Source organism: Plectropomus leopardus, chromosome 4 (genome assembly GCF_026936395.1).
Source record: "Plectropomus leopardus strain MGB_pleo_1.0 chromosome 4, ASM2693639v1, whole genome shotgun sequence".
Taxonomy (NCBI): Eukaryota; Metazoa; Chordata; class Actinopteri; order Perciformes; family Serranidae; genus Plectropomus; species Plectropomus leopardus.
In genome coordinates this window covers 2994279-3008292 of record NC_142179.1, presented here as the reverse complement: position 1 = coordinate 3008292, position 14014 = coordinate 2994279, and the positions used below count along the sequence as shown (strand labels likewise).

Below are 14014 nucleotides of genomic sequence, written 5' to 3'. Positions count from 1 at the left end.
TTCTTCAGTCTGATGGCATTCTTCCATCTGTATTGTATCTGAATTTAGGGATTTTGCCATTTGTCCCATGGCGATATCTTTTTGTTTTGTTTTTTTGCTGTTTATGTTGTTTTGTTATTTATTCCCCCTTTTGTGCCAGAGAAATATTCTATAATTAATAATTAATTTTCACGTCATTTCTTTGTCACCATGACTATTTATTTTGCAATTTCAGGGAATTTCTTGCTAAGTTGCTTATTATCTTTTCTTCTGCGGTTTCAAAAGAAGTTTAAGTTATTCTTTCAGGTTTTAAGGCTTCAAATGGTTCTGAAAGGTGTCTGAATGCAGCACAGGAAAACTGATATTCGTCCAGGAGTGAAAAGGTTAAATAATAATTCCTGTTATTAAAAACTGTGTGTAATATATGTTTTTATTTATTTGTATATTAAGTTAATTTTATTTATTTATGTAAATAGAGCTTATATATTTATATTTATCTGTTTATAGTTTTATTTTTTTATTCATTTATGCATACTTCTTATTTTTAAATAATAATAATAATAAAACAAATAATAAATGATTAAATCTGTCAACGTCGGTCATCAAAAGTTAGGGGGCGGGTCGAAGCTTCTGATTGGCTATCCGGCTTTCGGCGACTGCTAACCGCTTACATTAGCTTAGCAACAAAGCTAACCGGCGATACGAAGTACGAAGGCCCGGGAGGAGAGCGACCTAACCCCGGCAGCTCACGTTTTTGTTCCCGCAGTCCGAAAGTAAGCTACTTGGAAACAACCGTAAATTTTTATTTTTTCATTATTTTGTTTTATTTTTCACAATTAAATATATTGCTGAGTTGTTCTGAGGCGAGAAGCCAACGGTGTAAAGTCGAATATTGGTAGTTTTACGAACGTTTTCGGAGTTTTGAAGCTGCACTAACTGCCGCGGCGGCAGGCTAGCGTCTGCTAGCAAACGTTAGCCTAGCTACGATGCTAACCGGCGCTACGAAGTTCAAAGGCCCGGGAGGAGAGCGACTCAGTCCCGGCAGCTCACGTTCTTTGTTCCGGATGTTCGGAGTAAGGCTAGCCGACAACAACGGTAGGTTTTTGTCATTTTTATGTTTCTTCATCAATAAATTAACTTTGGGGTATTTTTAGAAGAGAAAAGTCATCGGCTTAATGTCGAATTTTGACAGTTTTATGAAGGTTTTCGGAGTTGAGATGCCCCACAAACCGCGGCCGCTGCGGGGGTCGATAGCTAATGTTAGCTGGCCGGACCGCAGTGAGCAACCTGAAGCTTTCTGGTATCGTTGACAGGAGTGATTATTTTTGATTATTGTTAAATATTACAACACAAATGTCCTTTAAAAACAGTAACGGGGATCTGTGGTTATCCTCATTGTTTTTGGGATTACCCCCGCTGTACTCCCGCTTGGCGGGCGGAGGGTCCGGTGCGTGAAGGGCGTTAGTAGCGGATAAAGATTCGGTGCCATGCCACGGCTCCAGCGGTCAACCGAAAAACCATTTGTCCGAAAAATATCCCGTAGAATGGAAAGCTAAGCTCTCACTTAAATTGCACGATAATAAAATGTAAAGGGAAAACGGAAACATAATGAGTAATAATAAAAACCTTCAGTGGCTGCTAAAAAAATAAAACTAAACAGAAATGTCTAAATTACTCATTAGTTTATTTTTTTCCCCCAATTCAGATCCTATGGCCTTTTTTAGCGGTTTTTTTTTTTTTTTTTAGCACTTTTCATTCTTAAAAAAAATAGTTCATGCATATGGCATGCATTTTGGCAAGATTGTGCATTATTATTGAATCTCGGAATTTCCAACTCAGCTCCTACAATAAGTCTGAATAAATACACTGTGTAAACAAAATTGTTACATTCATAGTGTTAAGTGTGAAAAAAATCCTTCATTGAAACACTTTCAATCTGAATACTACACAAAATTATTTGTAGTGTATTTAAAATAATTCCGTTTTTTATCTTGAAAAAATGATGACAAATGACAAAAATCTGACATTTTAAGGGTTAAAATTCTGGAAATCAATGATAATGATATATTTGATTTATGATTAGGACTGGTGTTGGTTAAAAATAAATTCAATGAAAGTCGAAAATCATATTAATGTATAATATTTCTTAAAGCTTGAATTTGAAAAGCACATTTTGTGTGTTAAGCTATACAAGTGTAAGTATTTGAGACTGCACAAAAAGTAATAATGTCTAAAAATCAATGTTGCTGCTAATCATTGACATATCCCAGGCTGTGATAATTTTAAAAAAATCCAATTTGCCTGTAATATATACCTAATTTTTTTTTCATCTAAAACCATAGACAAAACACCTGGCATTTAAAGGTTAGAGATTTTAATACGGGTAAACAAAAGCAGCAATAACAGTGTTCAATAATACTGTTAGTGGTTAGTACACATAAGACAATTCATAAGTAGACAACATACACATGATCAGACAACAGCATTTCGTTGCCCGAGTCCCTTTGGTAACTGATCATTAATATTCTTCACTTTTCATTTCACCTGTTAAGGCTCATTTGTTGACTGCAAAATAAACTACATCAACAAGTTAGTGTTAGTGTTCTAAATTAAGAAACAACGAAAAAACCGAGATAAAGGTGATGCTATTCAAAAAGACATCCAAATAAAAAAAATGTTGCAGCCTAACATAAAAAATAATATAAATGAGGTAGAATATAAAAACTTAAAGAAATAATATTCATTTAACCGTTCACATATTAGTATGAAATGAAATAACTGTGCACCAACCATTTTCAAAGATTTCAAGATTATGATTAATTTAAAAAAAGTCAAATGAAATACAGTTGTGGTACTGTTTTAAACATATTGTGACCTCTTCTTAAAAAGAAACTGTATACATTCAGTACAGGTATATTTAACCCTTTGAAACATGGAGTGATATCACCTTTCTTGTGCTGCTTTCAGACTTCTTTCACAAGTAATATAAAGTAAGTAATAGTAATGTCAAACAATTAATATAACCTTTGAACTCTGATTTATTTCAAATACATGAGAGAGAAGGCAATGAGCAACTGGGTAAGAAAAGTTCCAAAAAATACAAGAAATTAGTAATAATTTAGAAATTTAGAAAATTAGTTTTAAAAAGCGAAGGAAAATGTCAAGGAAAAAAGTAAATTGTAATGTATTTATAATACATTTAGAATTACATATTTTTAATTATGTAACTAAATTATTAGATATTTTTTGCCACTTTTCCAGGTTATTTCCTTTTTTAAATTTATTTTTTTGCGTACTAATTTACAAGTCATTTTCTTGTACTTTTTTTTTTTTATTAATTTCAGGGTATTTTTTTCTGTTACTGCTCATTGCCTTCTTTCCATATTTTTGAAGAAAATCAAGCCAATTTTCTCAGGTTGGAAAGGGTTGATTCAGCTGATGAACACGTCTTAAAAGGAGCTCAGTGGTTTCTCCAGTGTATATTATCCCTTATGTGCTTTTTCAAGTATGTAATTCCAGTGAAAGTTTTCCCTCAATGGCCACGATTACATGGCTCCTCACCTCCGCCAGTTCTTGTTTGTTTTGACCGTCAACTGCGAGATCTGAACCTTCTCGCACATATTTTGGATAAAACACAAGGCTACTGAATTGCGTGTGATGTTACATGCTTCGCCAATTGAGACACGGTGAAGTATCGCAGCCCGCAGATCTTGCAAAGGTAGGGCTTCTCGCACGGCTTCTCGTGCACTCTCATGTGGACCGTCGCCTCACTTTTGCGCCTGAAATCTTTTCCGCACGTCGAACAAGTGTAAGGCTTCTCACTTGTGTGGACCGCCATGTGAGACAACAAGCTGTTGCGACATCCAAAACGCCTTCCGCATGTTCTGCAGGGGAACGGCTTCTCTCCCGAGTGTGTTCTCATGTGGACCGTCAAGTCGTTGTTACGAATGAAACCTTTCCCGCAAGTTTTGCACGAAAATGGTCTCTCACCTGTGTGGACTCTCATGTGGACGATCAGGTCGATGTTACGATTGAAACCTTTCCCGCAGGTTTGGCACGGATACGGCCTCTGGTTGGAGTGGATGGTTTGATGAAACTTCAGCTCTGTCGTCTGGCAGAAGCGTTTTCCACAGATGTTGCACACGTGCGGCTTCTCACCTGTGTGGGCTCGTCGTATGTGGACTGTCATCGCGTCACAGTGTCTGAAAGTTCGCCCGCATATTTTGCATTTAAACGGCCGCTCACCTGTGTGAGTTCTCATGTGGACTTTGAGGTGACTTGTATATCCGAAACCTTTTCCACATATTTTGCAGGAATATGGCTTCTCACCTGTGTGTGATCTCATGTGGCTTTTCAAATGAGACTTGGCCCTGCAATATTTCCCGCAAATGTCACATTTGAAACGCGTGTCACCTGTGGGAGTTTCACAGTGTTCCTCTGACACCTGCGAGTGGTTTACATCGTTACTGGGACTTGTGCTTTTGGGATTTTCACTCTTTGGTTCTAACTCTACATTTTTACTCGATCCTGGCTCTTCATGCTGGACAACCGGATCTTTGCTGTCAGCTTTAGGAGTGTTGAGAGAGAGGATCTGGGTTTTGGCTACATATTGCGGTTTTGGCTCAGGATTGTGGAGCCTTCTGGTGTGGACCCTCAAGGCACAACTACGTCTGAATTTTTTTCCACATGTTTTACAAGAAAATGGCTTCTCATCTGTGTGGATGCTTACGTGAACGTTTAGGTCATATATGCGACTGAATCCTTTCCCACAGACGGTGCAGAGGTGCGGCTTCTCACCTGTGTGTATCATCTGGTGTCGCTGCAAGGATTGCTTATACTTAAACATTTTCCAACAAGTGTCACACTGGAAAAACTTTTTACCCGTTTGGGTATTATGGTGTGTTTTTAACGAGTTTGGGTTGTTTGCATTTTTAGTGCGACTTTTGCTTTTGTGATTTCTTTTCTTTGATTTCGACCCTGAGTCTTCGTGCACGCCTCCTTTCTGATTTCGGCTCTCAGTTTTAGGAGCGTTGTGAGAGACACAGTGGTAACTGTGTTCCTCTGACACCACAGAGTTTATAACCGGCATGCTGACTGCAGACTCCGTCTCTGCTGCACTCGGAGCGTCTTCAGGATTTAAGGTCAGAGTCTGATCTTCACTGTGGTCACTTTCCTCGTGAGCAGGAGTCAACGTGAAGTCATCGGTCTCCTGCTTCAGGACGAGCTGCTCTCCCTCCTGACCGCTGCAGAGCTCCTCCTCTTCCTCTTTAATCTGAGGAGGCTCTGGGTCCTCCTGGTCCAGACTGGAGCTCCTCTCCTGAATACAGAGCTGCTGCTCAGCGAGATCCTCCTCCTGCTTACAGACATGTTGCTGTGGGAGCTCTGGAGGGACACACAACAAAAGGGACAAGATACTACTGTGATAACAGAGAGACAGACATCTGAGCACATAAATGTATAAAGTTTAACTCTTAGAGACTGTTTGGCACTTTTCATTCTTCTTTTTTTTGATTATTTTGGCTGTGTTCATGCACATAGAATAAATTTTGGCAAGATTGTGTATTTTTGTTTCATCAGTGAATTTGCAGCTCAGCTCCTACAATAAGTCTAAAATACACTGTGGAAACTAAATAGTTACATTCAGACTGTTCAGGTCAAAAAATGCTCCATTGAAACCCATTCAAACTGACATTTTTGATCCCACAGCCATCAAAGCAGAAAAACAGGACTTGTATTATTTCTGGGTGTCATTCATAAATGCTTTTTATAAACATAGAGTGTTGCTAATAATCATTTGACAAATCTTACGTTGTTATAACGATTTAAAAAAAAAAAAAAAACAACTTGAATCTTGAACAACAAGAATTAGGTATTTTGAAAATAATATTTTTTTCCATCTAAAAACACAGTGGCATCATGACAGAAACCGGCCTTGAAAGGGTTATAATTTTGAAAATTAATTTATATTTGATATTCATGATAAGGACTGATGTCGGATAAAAAAATAAATAGAGCATCATATTTATGTATAACATCTTTCTAACCTGATTTTTTGAAAAGCGCGTTTTTGTGCGCAGAGCGCTTCGTTTGCGTGTAACATTAAAGCCGTTTAACTTTTACTCACCGATCCTCTGCAGCTTTAGTTCAGGTTTCAGGACGATGTCCAGCAGTCTGCGCTGACGGTGGAGCTCTGCTTCGTACTCGACGATAGTTTTAAGAAAAACTCCGAATATTTCTTCAGCAGTAGCAGTTAGTCGCTCATTCACAAACTCTCTCAGATATTCAACCGAAGACATCGTTGCTTAATTTATTTCGGATAAAGGAACCAAAATATCGTCTCTGAGTTAAATCCACATGTCCAAACAACCTGTGTTCCTCGCGCCCGTGTTATTTACCTCCGCTGGGTGTCACACTGTTGAAGTTCCGGGAGTGGACGTGAGCTCAAAGCGGATCTATCGTTCCGCTTTGAGTTACACATTTCTCCCGACAGGAACAGAGAGACAGCAAGCTCAATTTGCGGCAGCGGCACCTAACTGTGGCACCTCGTGTGGCACCCCCAGATGCCGCAGCTAGGTGCCGCTAGCAGTCGCAGCAGATGCCACTGGTTGCCGAGACGTGCCGGGAGGTGCCAGTGCGTGTGCCGCGGTTTGGCGGAGATGCCGGGAGGTGCCAGTGCTTGTGCCACTGCTTGCTAGGAGGTGCCGCGAGGTGCCAGTGCGTGTGCCGCAGTTTGGCGGTTTTTAATATAGCCTACTCACACAATTAATATATTACAAGATGACAAAATTACCTGCAGCAGCGGAAAAATCCGCCGAAAAGGGGACACGAGGATGATATCAGCTTCCTAATTAATTACATAGACTGATCCTCACAGCGCCATCTAGTGCATCATCAACAATTTGTGCTTTTGTGTTACTTTTAAAATTTAAAACAAAAAACACTTAAAGTTGATGCAATTTTTAAAAAAAATGAAAGACATTAAAATGTCAATTTAAATGTTGCAGACAATAAAGAAAAGACAGCAGTTGGCAGGATGTCGACAAAAGTCACCGAACACCATGACGGATTTCAGCCTCAACATCAGACACTTCACAACCCGCTCATAAAACCAGGGTGGTGTTTAAAAATTGTAAAAAAATAAATATATAAAAAAAAAATTTACAGGGAAAACATTTTTAGCAATATGAGCTCACTGAGCAACAAACATTTTTCAAAGATTTCAGGAGAAAATCAAAGCTTAAAATAAATACTTTTACCATGAATACTATGAGTAATGAAAATATATTGAGGAAAAACAAGAAACTTTGTTGAATATGTATTACATTAACATACTGTGACCTTTTCTGAAAAAGAAATTGTGTGAATTTAGTGACAGATGAAGCTACATGTATTCCATTGGTTGGTGAGCACGTCTTTTCGACGATGGTTTCTCCTGCGTATGTTGATCCTCAGGTGTTTTTTCACAAATTTCCTTTAACTCCTGCAATTATGTTGCTCCTCACTTGTATGAATTCTTGTTTGTTTTGAACATTATCCACAAACTCTGAATCAAGGCGACTTTTCTGTGTGCCTTCTCAAATGCACTCTCAGATTGGACATTTTGATGAAGCTACTTCCACAGGTGGTGCAAAAGTACGGCTTCTCACCTGTGTGGGTCCTGACGTGGACCATCAGGGTACATTTATGTCTGAAATCTTTTCCACAGGTCTTGCACGAAAACGGCTTCTCCCCCGTGTGGGTTCTCATGTGGCTTTTCAGTGTGGAGATCACGCCGAATCTCTGTCCGCAGGTGTTACAAACGAATGGCTTCTCACCTGTGTGCGTTCTCATGTGGACCCACAAGTCACCGCGACGTCTGAAGTCTTTCCCACACGTTTTGCAAGAAATCGGCTTTTCGCCCTTGTGGTTCTTCGTGTGTTCGTTCAGCGCCGATCTCTGGCGGAATCTCTTCCCACACAGTTTGCATGGAAACGGTCTGTCGCCTGTGTGTGTCCTCGTGTGGATTGCCAGGCCACATTTACGCCTGAAAGCTTTCCCGCATGTTTTGCAGGTGAACGGCTTCTCACCTGTGTGGAGTCTGCGGTGTAACTGCAGTCTGGATGCAAACCTGAAAGCTTTTCCACAAAAGTCACATTTGAAGGGACTTTTGCCTGTCTGAGTATGACGGTGGCTCTCGGGCTTGTCAGAGGTGTTTACATCGTGAGTGTGACTGATGCTTTCGTGATGTTCGCTCTCTGGTTTTGACTCTGCGTTTCTGCTTGTTGCTGGCTCGTCACTGGTGACTCTTTTTTGGCTGTCATCTTCTTCAGAGTCGTGAGAGAGATTCTGGGTTTTGGCTTTGCATTTTGGTTTTGGCTCTGGATTGTGGAGCCTTCTCATGTGGACCATCAAATCAGGGCTACGTCTGAATTTTTTTCCACACTTTTTACATGAAAATGGCCTCTCGCCCGTGTGGACGCTTTTATGATCGGTTAAATCGTACATCCGACTGAATCCTTTCCCACAGGTGTTGCAGAGATATGGCTTCTCTCCTGTGTGTATCATCTGGTGTCTCTGCAAAGATTGCTTATACTTGAACATTGTACAACAAGTGTCACATTTGAAAGACTTTTTAACCCTGTGAGTATTACAGTGAATCCCTGACAAATTAGAGTCGTTTTTATTGTTAATGTGACGTCTTTTCTTTGGTTTCGGTTCTGCATTTCTAGTCGATCCCGAGTCTTCGTGCTCGCCTCCTCTCTGAGCTCGGCTCTCAGTGTCAGGAGCGTTGTGAAGGACGAGCTGGTGTTCACTTTGTGCTTCTGACACCACAGAGCTTATAACCGGCATGTTGACTGCAGACTCCGTCTCTGCTGCACTCAGAGCGTCAGGATTTAAGTTCAGAGTCGGATCTTCACTGTGGTCACTTTCTTCATACGGAGCCATCAACATGAAGTCATCGGTCTCCTGCTTCAGGACGAGCTGCTGTCCCTCCTGACCGCTGCAGAGCTCCTCCTCTTCCTCTTTAATCTGAGGAGGCTCTGGGTCCTCCTGGTCCAGACTGGAGCTCCTCTCCTGAATGCAGAGCTGCTGCTCAGCGAGATCCTCCTCCTGCTTACAGACATGTTGCTGTGGGAGCTCTGGAAGGACACACAACAAAAGGGACAAGATACTACTGTGATAACAGAGAGACAGACATCTGAGCACATAAATACCGTCCAATGTCCAAAAGAGTGAGGACGCAGAGTAACGTAAATAAAAACAGAATAGAGTGATTTTTAATTGTTCTTCGACATGTTTTCAGTTGAATATAGTTAAAGATGTTATAACATCGTCAGCGGTAAACACAGTTTGTCATTGCATCTACAAATGCAAGTTAGGACTCTGTCATGCAAAGCAAAGGAAATATTACAACATCCAGAGACATGGCCGACTTTTCCACTTTTCAGATTGTTTTTGGAAATCATGGACGTCATGTCCTCTGGACTAAAGACGAAAAGGACCTTGTAGATTGTGACCAGCTCAGAATTCAAAGCCAGTATCTGTGACGGTCTGGGGGTGTGTTAGTGCAGGGACCATGATTGGTACATACAGGTTTCTGAAGCAGCATTTGCTGTCCGTCTTTTTCTGAGACTTCTCTGCTTACTCCAGCGAGACCGTGAGACACATTTTCTATGTGTTACAGTGTGGCTTCATAGTAAATGAGTGCAGGTACCTGTAGGACAGGTGCGTCCTGTCAGCAGCACAGACCTGTCTCCTATTGAACATGTGTAGAGATTTAAGAGCAAAATACAACAGAGACCCCAGATTTTTGAGTAGCTGAAATTAGATATAAAGCAAGAATGGGAGAAAATTTCACTTTAAAACTCAGACAGCCAATATCCTCAGTCCCCAAACACCTGCTGAGAAAAGATGATGTAACAGAGACAAACACACCCATGTCCAAACTTTTTGGCAAGGTGTCATAGGAATCAAATTCACAATGTGTGTATTTAAATGCCCAAAATAAAAACATTTCTATAGGAGTGCTGTCCAGATTCACTGTTTCTGTTATCCATTTTTGAGGCTTCAGCACCCTTTTCCTACCATTTATATTAGAGTGAGCGCCTCTGATTCAATTTGTATTTACAAAAAAAATGAAGATTTAACATAAAACATGTTATTTGTACTATATTCAGTTAATTATAGTTGGAAGCGGATCCAAAGATCATTGTTTTGTTCTTATTTACGTGTTACGTGGTGTCATAACTTTTATGGCATAAAGGTTGTACCTCAAGTATGCAATAATAAAGCCATAATTTTCTTTAAATTTCTTAAAAATATTGAAGTTTGACTCACCGATCCGGTGTAACTTTATTTCAGGTTTCAGGACGATGTCCAGCAGCCTGCGCTGACGGTCGAGCTCTTCCTCGCACTGGACGATGGTTTTAAGAAAAACTCTGAATATTTCTTCCGCAGCAGCAGTTAGTCGCTCGTTGACAAACTCTCTCAAAGACTCTGCCGAAGTCATTTTTTAATTTTTTTTATAAATAAAAGAACCAAAACAGCGTTTTCAGTTAATTCCACATGTAGCCACTGAAGCTAATGCTAACCGCGCCTGCATTGTTTACTTCCGCAATATGTCACACCGCTCTAGTTCCGACCGTGAAAGTGAGTTAATCTATCGTTCCGCCTTCACTTTGGGTTTCACTTGTTTCATTTGACGGGAAAATTTCGTTATTATCTGTCACCTACTACACTTAAGTATTTCGAGTTGTTTCAGAAAATAGAAGTAGATGTAAAAATAAAACATAAAAAAATACACTCAAAGCATTTAAAATGGTGGAAATCATATGAAGTTACTTTCAGGGGAAAAAAAAGTGTTACTGAGGCATGATGGGTAAACATGATGCCGTTTCTTTTTTTTTTGTCTGGTCCACATACTAACAGATAGTTTTAGCTACATACAAGGTTTTGTGTGTATAATCCTTATCTGCAAAGCACTTAAGATGTAGAGTAAATGCACTGGCCCAAAAATTCCAATATGTAATGTAGTTAAGTAGAAATATAAGACGCATAAAAGTAATTAAAAAATACCTATTTCTTTAAAGTCTCGAAGACTGCATATGTGTGTGGTTTTTATGCAATCTTGGTCATGTGATGAAAATCAATATTTTACATAAATACAGTACTTGAGTGCACACATTCTTCCACTGTTTACATTTTTGTTGAATATGAGGCAGCTTCACTGATCAAACTTCCAAACAGTATCAAATTATACTTTAAGTTAACCTTCAGCCAGTGAGCTGCAACATTAAACACATCTTGCACGTTGAAACTTGACACTGAAAATAACTGTTATTCACTAAAACTACTTTTGAAGTGAGTCACAGCCTCCTGCAGCCTCCGTGAACAGAATCTGCTTTTAACTTTATTGTTAAAATACATACATTAGATCAGAAAACAGCATTTTGTCGCCCACCTCTCATCGGGCTCTGAGCGTTGCGTTAATCACATCGGCTCATGCGTTGACGTCGCCATGTAAAACACCATCGACAATCTGTATGTCACCTCTGAAATTCAAACCGAAAACCGAGTTGACAAAATCACAAAATACATAAAGATGTCGAAATAAAATATTGCAAACTATGAAGAAAACACTAACAGGGAGGATGACAACATAAGTAACCCGACATCAGGGTTCAGCCTCAACATCAGAGTTCACAATCCATGGAAATAAAAACCAAACCTGCTGAAATATTTGAAGGTAATAAGAACTCACACAGCGACACTTTTTAAAGATTTGGGAGATTAAGGGAGATTTGGGAGACAAAGCAATACTTTTGTCATCAGAGCTACGAGTAATGCTGCAATACTGAGGAGAAACAATGAACCTTATTGAAAATGTGTTACTTCAGTATATTGTGGCCTGAAAGGTGACGAACATCCAGGTGCAGACATGGACAGGTGTTGTGAACGTCTGTTTCGTTGAGTTGGTGAAGAGTTTCGCGGGAGTTTCAGCTCAGCGTTTCCTCCGTGTGTGTTGATCCTCAGGTTTTTTTCCCCAAGTTTGTGATTCAAGTTAAACTTTCCCTTCAAATGCTGCCGTAATGTGGCTCCTCACTTCTGGGAGGTCTTGAGTGATTTAAAGAAACTTTTCCTGCAGAACATGCAAAGTTACTTCTCACCTGTGAGTGTTTTCATGTGAACTGTCGACTGACGAAACATTGTGCACGAGAATACGGCTTCTCACCTGTGTGGACGCTCATGTGGACGTCTGAAGGCTCCCCCGCATGTTATACATGTCGGTTTTCACGTGAATTCACCTGTGACGTGTCGAGGAACCTTTTCTTCGTTTGCAGTGGTGCGTCCTCTCACCTGTATGGGTTTTCATGTGGATCCGCATGGTGCCGTTACGCCGGAAACGTTTCCCACATGTGGTGCAGGAATACGGCCTCTCGTCGGTGTGGATTCTCATGTGGCTTTTTAACGCTGAATTCCAGGCGAATCGTTTCCCGCAGTACTTGCAGTCGCACGGCATCTCACCTGTGTGGGCTCTCACGTGGAGCAGCAGGGAGCGCATGCGTCTGAAGTCTTTCCCGCATGTTTTGCAGGTGTGTGGCTTCTCACCTTTGTGTGCACTCTGGTGTTCATACCATCGGGACTTAAGCTTGAACGATTTCCCACAAGTTTCACATTCAAAAGACTTTTTACCCGCGGGAGTATCACCGTGACCTTTTGGCAATTTAGAGTTGTTTTTATTGTTACTGTGGCGTCTTTTCTTTGGTTTCGGTCCTGAGTCTTTGTGCTTGTCTCCTTTCTGATGTCGGCTCGCAGTTTCAGGAGCGTTGTGAAAGAGGAGGTGGTGGTAACTGTGCTCCGTCTCTGCTGCACTCAGAGCGTCAGGATTTAAGTTCAGAGTCGGATCTTCGCTGTGGTCACTTTCTTCATACGGAGCCATCAACGTGAAGTCATCGGTCTCCTGCTTCAGGACGAGCTGCTGTCCCTCCTGACCGCTGCAGAGCTCCTCCTCTTCCTCTTTAATCTGAGGAGGCTCTGGGTCCTCCTGGTCCAGACTGGAGCTCCTCTCCTGAATACAGAGCTGCTGCTCAGCGAGATCCTCCTCCTGCTTACAGACATGTTGCTGTGGGAGCTCTGGAGGGACACACAACAAAAGGGACAAGATACTACTGTGATAACAGAGAGACAGACATCTGAGCACGCACTTTAAGTCCTCTGTCAGTATTTTAAAGACCAATAAAGTTTTTTGTACCTATTCTCTGTAACTTTATTCCAGGTTTCAGGATGATTTCCAGCAGTCTGCGCTGACGGTCGACCTCTTCTTGGTACTGGACGATAGTTTTATGAAAAACTCTGAATATTTCTTCCGCAGCAGCAGTTAGTCGCTCATTCACAAACTGTCTCAAACACTCAGCCGAAGACATTTTGGATTTATTTCGGGTGAAAGAACCACAATACCGTCTGTCAGGTAATGACACATGTTCACACAGCGACTCGCACCTGCATTGTTTACTTCCGCTGGATGTCACACTCTTTTAGTTCCGGCAGTGGGAATGAGCTAACCTATCGTTCCGCTCTCACTTCCGGTTGCGCATCTTTGTCGTTTAATTTTACAGGAAAACTCGGTCTGTCCGAAACATTGAACTTCCTGCCATCTTAAGTAGGGAGTGGTCATTTATCCACATCCAATCATCATCGGGTTATTTAAACAACAATGTGACCTCAATGAAAAAATATACATATAATCACAATAATCAATTATCCTTGTTCGAAACACACAATTGCAATGACAATAAATGACTACAGCAAAAAAGTTATACAGACACAGCCACATGTTTCTAAAAAAGGGCATCTACAAAGATTATCAAAGAAGATTTGTGTCATCAAAAACAGAAATATTTACACCAGGGGCTCAAAAACTGCAGTATCTGCGGTCTCCCCATCAGTCAGTTTTTCCGATTAAGAAACTCTAGACGCATCAGTGCCCTATGAGAGACTGGGACTGGAAATTAGAAAGACACCGGCGGAGAATGAGAGCGGAGTGGACATTTGGAGA

The 14014-nt window shown here is 40.7% G+C and overlaps 2 protein-coding genes across 2 annotated transcripts; both read right to left on the bottom strand.

Annotated features, from left to right (window-relative positions):
* Positions 1-706: 706 nt before the first annotated feature.
* Positions 707-6779, bottom strand: LOC121944721 (uncharacterized). Its single transcript, XM_088076317.1, has 2 exons — positions 6104-6779; positions 707-5361 (listed from the first exon to the last, which is right to left on the bottom strand). Exons 1-2 carry the CDS (start codon positions 6273-6275, stop codon positions 3620-3622), a joined length of 1914 nt encoding a protein of 637 aa, XP_087932443.1. The 5' UTR covers positions 6276-6779; the 3' UTR covers positions 707-3619.
* Positions 6780-7281: 502 nt separating this feature from the next.
* On the bottom strand, positions 7282-13573 carry LOC121964750 (uncharacterized). The gene is made up of 4 exons (XM_088076011.1): positions 13211-13573; positions 12263-13092; positions 10297-10468; positions 7282-9098 (listed from the first exon to the last, which is right to left on the bottom strand). The coding sequence occupies exons 1-4, from the start codon at positions 13380-13382 to the stop codon at positions 7528-7530; spliced, it is 2745 nt and encodes a 914-aa protein (XP_087932137.1). The 5' UTR covers positions 13383-13573; the 3' UTR covers positions 7282-7527.
* Positions 13574-14014: the final 441 nt, after the last annotated feature.